At 34.6% G+C, this 9716-nt stretch overlaps 1 protein-coding gene across 1 annotated transcript in view; it reads left to right on the top strand.

The window, feature by feature from the left end:
- The window catches only part of LOC106461124 (potassium channel subfamily K member 4-like), a 22160-nt gene that overhangs the window by 1626 nt on the left and 10818 nt on the right, over positions 1–9716 (top strand). The window contains exons 3-4 of the mRNA XM_013920914.2: positions 2499–2675; positions 6429–6761. Coding sequence (XP_013776368.2) covers positions 2499–2675; positions 6429–6761 — 510 coding nt within the window. The remainder of the gene's footprint in view (positions 1–2498; positions 2676–6428; positions 6762–9716) is intronic.

The raw sequence follows: 9716 nt of genomic DNA, 5'->3' as shown, positions 1-9716 counted from the left end.
TGCCTTCCCTCTAGTCTTACACTGCTGAATTAGGGACGGCTAGCGTAGATAGCCCTCGTGTAGGTTTGCGCGAAATTCAAATAGCAAACAAACAAAAAGACATGGTATATATATCCGTTGCTTTTACTACTGGGTCCTAAAACAAAAAATGTAGTTTTCTCCTGTTGATGATGTGGTTATCTGACCCACTCCGGGAACAAAAAGTTCCTGTGAATGATTGCTTGTTTTGAATTTATGCACAAAGCTACACAATGGGCTATCTGTGCTCTGCCCACGACGGGTATCGAAACCCATTTTCTAGCGTTGTAAGTCCGCAGACATACCGCTGTGCCACTGGGGGCGCTTTGTGAATGATAGTGAAGTTGACTCAAAAATAATGACTATATAAAATAAATCAGTAGTGTAAAAATGAAAGAAATCATGTTGTGTTATTATTTATTATCTAAATATACGATTTATAAATGTCTTAGATAATACTGATGATAATTACAATTCACGTGATTAATCTGATTCACACACTAACAGTTGTTCATGAAACTTGGAATATATATATAGCGCTTAGAACACTCCTATGTCTGTAGTATTCTAGCCGGCCTGAAAAGCCCTAGTGTTTTCGATAGGCCTCGTTGGCACTGGATATGGCAGATGTAGTGCGGATGATGTATTGTAACGTATTCTCCTTTGTTTTCACTCATGGGTTCTTATAAAAACTATAATTAATTTAACTTAAAGTTCAACGACAGCAAATAAAAACCAATACACTGATATATATATATATATATATATATTCTAAGGTCATGTATTTAAATAGAACCAACTAAAACAATACACACATATATCTAACGTCATCTATTTAAATAGAACTAACTCTAAATTCAATAAAGACTGTCGCTCACTTACTGCCGGTTAGTCATATTTAATCTCAACCCGGCAATTATTCTAGAAACAAGGCTTCATTTTTAACGTCATCCTTCCATTTTGTTTGTTTGTTTTTTGTTGTTGTTTTTGTTTTTCTTTTGCATACGTATTAGTTATATGAACATGGAGTATTATGTCTGCTGGCAGATTTTCCAAGCCCTGACACAGCTACTATATAGTGTTGGAATAGTTTAGCCAAATGTTTACCAGTGTATGGAGCATAATGTTATTTGATTGTGGTGATACTTAACACTGGGTCAGAATATTTGTTTAACAACTATAATAACTTTGTATTTTATACTACATTAAAACTGTTGTACATAGGCGGTTTTCTTGTTATTAATTTGTCTAGCCAGTGTGATACTGGAAATACAAAACTGAAGCATGCTTTATACTTTAAATCTCATTATGCTGAGTCCGAACGATACCACTATTTTAGAACTAAGCCTACATTGGTTATAGTGTATTCCATTTTATGTTAATTAGATCCATAGAAAGTTTAATTAACTATCTGACAACTAGTCCAGTTTTATCCTATTAAAGTTACCTTAATTTTTAATCAAAATAATGGTGTAGGGCGTTACATAATACTATCCGGTACGTCAAAAGACATAAATCTAGTAACAAAACAGATACAAATACGTTGCAAAGTATTATAGATTTTTACCATTTACCTGCTTCAGTGAATCTGTATTTTTTTTTAGATCTGAAATAACGTTAACTCACTGAATACTCATCGATTCCTGACTTTTAGCATACACTGTATACTACTGAAACACTGACTGCAGTACCCTCGTGTTGTCCTATCTGATGAGCTGCAGTTGCATGTTATAATCTAAATTTGCAAACAACATTTAATACACAAAAAAATTCAGTAAAAGAATCAAACATTAGAAAGCAAATTGGTATTGTTTGTGACCAAGATAGGCACTGCTAAACTGATTTCTGTTATTGGTGAACTTTTGTTGAATATTTTCTGGTTTACACATACAATAGATTTTAAATATTTATACTATTGCAGACTTGTGATTTCTTAAGCAAACATGGAAAAACTTATCCAAAACAAAAATAGTGGAAAAACTTATATCACGAAAAATGGCTGATGTTAAAGAAATGTTTTAATGTCCACAACGTTTCCAGCTGGGATGCCCTTACTCTAGTTGTGAACATTAAAACATTTCTTTAACATCAGCCATTTTTTGTGATATAAGTTTTTCCACTTTTTTGTTTTTGATTTTATCGTATTGCAACGGTGTTCTGTGAACGGTTACTTACTAATAATTAAAAAATAAATGTGGCATATTCTCGTGCAATATTTTTCTACCTAAATTTAATTAATTTCAAACAAAATGAATCATTTTGTTTCTGATATTTTCAGCGTTTTACTCAATACCTCGCCTTAAAGAAGTAATATCAATTTAAAAACAGTATACTAGTTTACTATGTACAAAGTGTTTAACGCGTCTGGTTCACCAATCTATTCCGCGAAATTAGTTGATTAAAATTAAGGGGTATTTGCTTGTAGACGTTTCTGATACAAAGCTAAAAAATATGTGTTTTGCTTTTTTCTTCTGAAAAAGATAAGCTTCTACGGATGGATCATCCAAATTTTACTAAAGGAGACATCCAGAGATTGGTGCACCACCTGGCGGAGGCGAGAAGTAAAAATCTAATGGACGATTACGGAAACAACACTAACCTCAACTGGAGTTTTTACAATTCTTTTTTCTTTGCGATTACAGTCGTTACAACAATCGGTAGGTTAGAAATGCGCCCTATTAGAGGTATTTTAAAACCATGTAATGAAAAAAATCTTAAACGAATATACATTCTAAACATTGTCGTTTTCTTTGACGTTTTGATGACAAAATACCTTCGTTGAAAAAGCACGCAAACAAGTTTTATTTCGCATTCACATCTTGTCTGAAAATATCTACATAACTAATATTGACAGTTTCCTTGCTTCTTTGGCATTTCTAATAATGTTGGGTTTAAATGGACAATGAGTCTGAATACTGAAAAGTATGGATGTATATGAACAGATGTTGAATCCTGCGCGTTAAGCAAAGACCAAGGTAAAACATGGTAAATAAGGTAGACTTGGTTAACAGTGGTAATCGCAGATGTACTACAGATGTTAAATCCTGCACGTTAAACAAAGACCAAGGTAAAACATGGTAAATAAGGTAGACTTGGTTAACAGTGGTAATCGCAGATGTACTATAGATGTTGAATCCTGCACGTTAAACAAAAACCAAGGTAAAACATGGTAAATAAGGTAGACTTGGTTAACAGTGGTAATCGCAGATGTACTATGGATGTTGAATCCTGCATGATAAACAAAACCAAGGTAAAACATGGTAAATAAGGTAGACTTGGTTAACAGTGGTAATCGCAGATGTACTACAGATGTTAAATCCTGCATGATAAACAAAAACAAGGTAAAACATGGTAAATAAGGTAGACTTGGTTAACAGTGGTAATCGCAGATGTACTGCAGATGTTGAATCCTGCACGTTAAACAAAAACCAAGGTAAAACATGGTAAATAAGATAGACTTGGTTAACAGTGGTAATCGCAGATGTACTACAGATGTTGAATCCTGCACGTTAAACAAAAACCAAGGTATAACATGGTAACTAACGTAGACTTGGTTAACAGTGGTAATCGCAGATGTACTACGGATGTTGAATCCTGCACGTTAAACAAAAACCAAGGTAAAACATGGTAAATAACGTAGACTTGGTTAACAGTGGTAATCGCAGATGTACTACAGATGTTGAATCCTGCACGTTAAACAAAAACCAAGGTAAAACATGGTAAGTACGGTAGACTTGGTTAGCAGTGGTAATCGCAGATGTGCTATAGATCTTGAATCCTGCACGATAAACAAAAACCAAGGTAAAACATGGTAAGTAAGGTAGACTTGGTTAACAGTGGTAATCGCAGATGTACTACAGATGTTGAATCCTGCACGATAAACAAAAACCAAGGTAAAACATGGTAAGTAAGGTAGACTTGGTTAAAAGTGGTAATCGCAGATGTGCTATAGATCTTGAATCCTGCACGATAAACAAAGACCAAGGTAAAACATGGTAAGTAAGGTAGACTTGGTTAGCAGAGGCAGATGGAGTTCACAGAGTTCGTTGACCCTCCTCTCTCTAGAAAAATCATTTAGTCATGTGATTTTGTAAAAAATAAGACATATAATCAGTAAGATTGAAAGTAAAGTGTTGTGCGCTTTGAAATGCCTACATAAACTTTATGTCATCACTTCAAATTGCATGTTTCCGGTATTCCTAATTATATTGTATAGGACACTGTAATTGGCTGTGCGTGAAAAACTAGGCTATTCTTCGTATAGTGTATCTGGTTTTGTTTGTATGAAATGGTAGTGCTGGTTGATAAAGACGTATGTATATTTCGCTTTGTAAGTGCTTAGTGGAGAGGGTGTATATTTGTATATTGTATGATTAAGGTTATTTTGGTAATAATGAACATTTTTACTACTAAATTCATCAAAAATTGCTGTCCTATGTTATATGGGGAGTCTAGATGTGTAAAATGCATTGGTGGCTGGGGCTCCGTCCTGACTCCCTACCTGGGATGAGAGTGGGAGGCCCACTCCCATAACCATACCATTCTGCGCCTGCTGCGCTCAGTTTCCCCATATACACTAAAACCAACCCTAGATAAAATCTGGAACCCAGCACTGGTTAGAGTTAGAATATAAAACTTTATATGTAAATAGTATACATTAAAAAATATTAAATGCAAAACAACAAAAAAACAAACAAAATTATTTACTGCACTATAGTGACGAAAATGTTTCTTACTTAGCACTGTTAAACAAAAAGAAAATTAAACGACAAAAATAGACAGAAACGTTTAAGTTAACCAGTTTAACCTCAGCGATACATAAATAAAATTTGTTTTAAAAATAATAATTCATTGCTGAAAAGGACTATTATTTAAAAAGGAGGTATAGTAAGTAGATAACAGTTTTATTTTGTTTGATGTATAATAACGCTTATGCGTTCATTTCATAATAGCTCAGAAATGTATATAGCTTTTCGTTTTCGTTTATAATCAGCGGTATGCTTGAGGGATTATATTACTAAAATTTTTTCTTCGATCCCTGCGATGGGCGCAGCTCAAATTGTCTATTATGTAACTGTGTATTTTACAACGGACAATCGATCACAAGAAAAGAAAAGGAGGAAAAGGGCATCGCGTCTGTTTGATTGTTTGTTTGTGCCACTAGGGGCTACACTGTGTCACCATTTGTATTAACTGGAGGGGGGGGGGAGAAGGCAAAAGGATTTTCCCTCTAGCGAGAGAACAATATTCACTAAAGAGTAATGAAAATTATTTTTGAGTAATTTCAGGTTTTCAGAATTTCGATGAAACTATACAATTAGGAGCCGTAGATTCATACCAATTGTTTCTTCTCTAATAAACATATTTGATCTGTTTTTGAACTTGCTTTGATCAGAAGTCAATATTAATTACTCATAAGACAAGCTTCTTATTTCTTGTTCTTTCGTTTGTCGTTGTATTTTCATTCACGTGATGTGACTGAAAGATTTTATTTTTATAAAGCTCTTTTAGTTTACAATAGAACAAAATACGTTCTGAACCAGAAAAAAAAAAAATTTCTAAAGAATGATTTCTTAATCAGATTGAACAGAAAAAGTTAAAAAATCTAAAACACACAGCGATGGAAATGAGTAATCTTTCTACTTGTGATCAAGTCTACTTTCTTTGAGTTTCTTCAAAACTTAGCTGGCAAACAATCAACTCTAACAAACATGTTGGCCTGGTTAAATTCCGATTAGTGTGACAAAAGACTTGTCAAAAAACAATAGAAAAGGTCTATAAAGAAGAAACCACAACCATTTTATCCAGTATATTCCTTAGGATTATGGAATACGTGATCAGTGAATGAAGATATTCTAGTGATATCGAATAATTTTGAGAATGTGTTTGTTTTAACAATATTTGAGTTTGCTCTTGAGATAGCATGACTTTGTTTTTTGTTAAAAAATAATAATTATTAATTTTATTTATTAGCACATTTTTATTGTTGCTACTAATTCAGTAACGTGTTCTTCCAGCTTTATATTATTCAGATACAATCACATGATTATAAGTTGTAATAAGCTGGTGATACATTTGACGTCATACTTGTACAATATTGTTGGTTTGTTTAATAAAAATAAAACAAATCTTTTATACTCCAATTAGTTTAAATATGTTATTACAGTTTAATCTGATCGTAATAAATGTCTTTATACTGTTTCTTTTTTTTAAATCACGTTATGATTGTGTTTGAATGATTAAAATTGCATTTCCAAACATTTCCAAACAGTCCATGATAATCTTTCAAAGGATTTGGTATTCACCGGTTAAAGAATAAATCAAATACAGAAATAAGTTTAATTAAATTACAACAAGTGTATGCTTTTAAACCACGTCTATCATTCATGTGGAGAAATTCCCTATTGTAGGCTATGGTCACTTAGCGCCATCTACAGTCCCAGGAAGAATCTTTTGTGTCTTCTATGCTATGATAGGAATTCCTATGACGGGCATTCTACTAGCCGGAATCGGTGATCACTTCAGCAAGCAGTTGATTAAGAGTTTAGAAAGAGCCAAAAAGCTTTACAGCTCCAAAGTGGCGCTTGTACTCAATGGCATGACTTTCCTCCTGCCTTGGTTTGTTGTATTTATTATACTTCCGGCAGGTATCTTCGTGATCATCGAACAGTGGACATTCTTAGAAGGACTCTACTACTGTTTCATCTCGTTAGCAACCATAGGTTTTGGAGATTATGTAGCAGGTAGGCTTACATAACAAAAATAAGTAGTTTGTAATTAAAATATTCGTTTTCTAGAGAATTAATTTTAATGCAAGGCACATTGAAAAGCATAAAGAATAAATAAACAGATTCGTATAATTTTTCTTGTATGTCCTAACTTAGTAAGCAATTGATCTGTTTGACAGAAAGTATGTTTTGGAAATATTTTTATTTATATATATATATCTCATTTTCATATCAAAATTAGGGACGACTAGTACAGATAATCCTCGAGTAGCTAGCTATTCGTGAGGCCCGAAATCTGTGGGTCGCGGGTTCGAATCCCTGTCCCACCAAACATGCTCGCCCTTTCAGCCGTGGGGGCGTTATAATGTGACGGTCAATCTCATTATTCGTTCGTAAAAGAGTAGCTCAAGAGTTGGCGATGGGTGGTGATGACTAGCTACCTTCCCTCTAGTCTTACTCTGTTAAATTAAGGACGGCTAGCGCAGATAGCCCTCGTGTAGCTTTGTGCGCAATTCATAACATAACTTACCATAACATAAGCTATTCGTGAAATGCAGAAGAAACTGGAGGGGTACTCAACAGAGAGCATACGCAGCGTTGATCATATTTGAAAATGTGTTCGTATGTCCATCGTTATTAACGGACACGGACCATCTTAGGTAGGACAATGAAGAATAATATTCTACATATGACCACCAAAATCCTTTTTAAATGAGTTATAGAAAACAAAAATAGCGTGAAAAATCGGTCCCAATGGTAATAGATAGGGAATTTTTTGTATTTTCGTGACCTTTACCCTCCAAAAACTAATCACTTCTAAGTTGGGTCATAGTTCAAATGTAAACCGACTTTCCATTGAGCCGTTTTTGAGAAACCTTGCTGACAAACATATAAACAAACACACACACACACAGAGGAGTGAAACATAACCTTCGTTTCCATCGGTGCCCGAAGTAACAAACTTCTATCTCAGAACGAAATTATCTTATCAACGTTAAAGTTTTATACAGGCAGACTAGGACGACGCTCTCTGTACACGTATGACATGTTACGTAATATTGTAAATGTATTATTCATCGCTCCCCATTCCAACGTCTAGTTTTAACTGCAAAGCGGTTAATGACTCTAGAAAAGTGTTGATTGTTATTAAACACAAAGCTACACAAAGGGCTATCTGTGCTCTGCCCACCACGGGTATCGAAACCCGGTTTCTAGTAGTATAAGTCCGCAGACATACTGCTGTGCCACTGCGTAGCGCTGAAAGAAATAGTTCTAAGAATGAACTTCCGTATTATTCTGCTAAACCCACGTACGAATAAATACTGAATGAAAGGAATTAGAAAACATGTCCTTAATAATGAAGCAAGTGATCATTGTTTCTGGCAGGTTAAACAATTTATTAGTTTCACAGTAAGGTTGGTTTAAATAACATCCCATCCGTTCAAGTAAACTTTGTCCCTAAAACTATGAAATTTGTCGAACTAAGTTGCTTAGATTTATCAGTCAGTAAACATGACATTCTCTGCTCCTAGGTTCCACTGGCACAGGGATGCCAGCGTAATAAGAACTTTTAAACCTACATATACAGATAAAGAATAACGAAAGTACAACCATTTATTTGTACAATACAATACTGTAATTTTGATTTGGTCACCTCTACTATTGACTCCTAGAATGGTGAAATGTATTTCACAAGGGACTGAATATGTGAATATGTTATATTAAAATTGTATTGGAGCTTCACCACGTCCATGTCGTTACGTCCAGTAATGCTCTGTCGGATGACCGTGCATCTTGACAACAACCTTGCAACACAATATTCATTGCAAAAAAAGCTCCGTCGTAAGGCTCTCATGTCCAAAGCACACCACCCCTCCCTACAGGCTTTCCATAATCTATTTAATGTACAAGGACGAAGGTTTCTCAGTACACAGAAATACATAGGCATTGCGTTCGGCAATTTATCACAATTTCTTTTTATGGAATAGCATGAATGAATACCCGCTATATTTTCCAGTTGCTTAAAGTATGCGACAGTTGTTTGGGAGTTATGACTGGAAACCTTATCTTGGTGAACCTATACCTTGTAATGTCGTTTCTGTACAAAGCTTGTACTTCTCTGTGTTATAAAGGGTCCAGAACATTGCTCTTATAGTAAAAACGTTCACCTTGACCTTTATATTCACTCTCCTGATCCCTAACTTGCCACTGGCGCAGTATCCAGAGATGAGTATGAATCCTTTCGAAAAAGCTTATAGACATGCCGTATACTACTTTTGGAAAATTTCCCCACACATTGACTAGTAAAAATTGGCACAAGACTTATAACAGTTATCAATATATGCGCAGAATACACTTTGTCGAGTGTCACCACGTACTACCTGGTAGATACCGTTCATATATTTTGTTTTCATTTCCTAGATATGCTGTGCAAGCAGCTTATGTACACATGACTTGTGTCCCTTTTCCAAAATAAATCTTTGTATATTATTTTGCATATTGTTGGGCCACGTCGATGCCTTTTGTCACTGACCTTTGTGTCCGAGAATTCTCGTCTGTTACAAGACACCACGCCTTGCTAACCACGACTTGGGTATGACTTGTTTCATGGATAGTCTTGGTGCCCCAATTTTATTTATATTCCTTTGTTTTTCAACGCTTTGGCTTTAAATGTGCTATTAAACAAATGGGCTTTGAATATATTGCGTTGAACATTACAAGTTTAATTTATTTTCGTATACACTCCTGGTATTTTTACTCTCCTGGTATATCGCTGGTTTTAAAATAACAAAGCACCATATAATTTCTTGGGTGGTAATAAAACTTTAGCGTGGTCGATTATTTATAAAATGATAAATAAAACATATTCACAAAAACATTAGTTCTTGATATCTTCATCCTACAATCTCAAAGCATGATATATTATGTATATCTCTGTTTGTTTGTTTGTAATTAAGCACAAAGCCTACA

Source organism: Limulus polyphemus, unplaced genomic scaffold (genome assembly GCF_000517525.1).
Source record: "Limulus polyphemus unplaced genomic scaffold, Limulus_polyphemus-2.1.2 Scaffold901, whole genome shotgun sequence".
In the NCBI taxonomy this organism is placed as follows: domain Eukaryota; kingdom Metazoa; phylum Arthropoda; class Merostomata; order Xiphosura; family Limulidae; genus Limulus; species Limulus polyphemus.
Note: the sequence above shows the minus strand (reverse complement) of the source record. Positions and strands in the feature narration are given on the sequence as shown.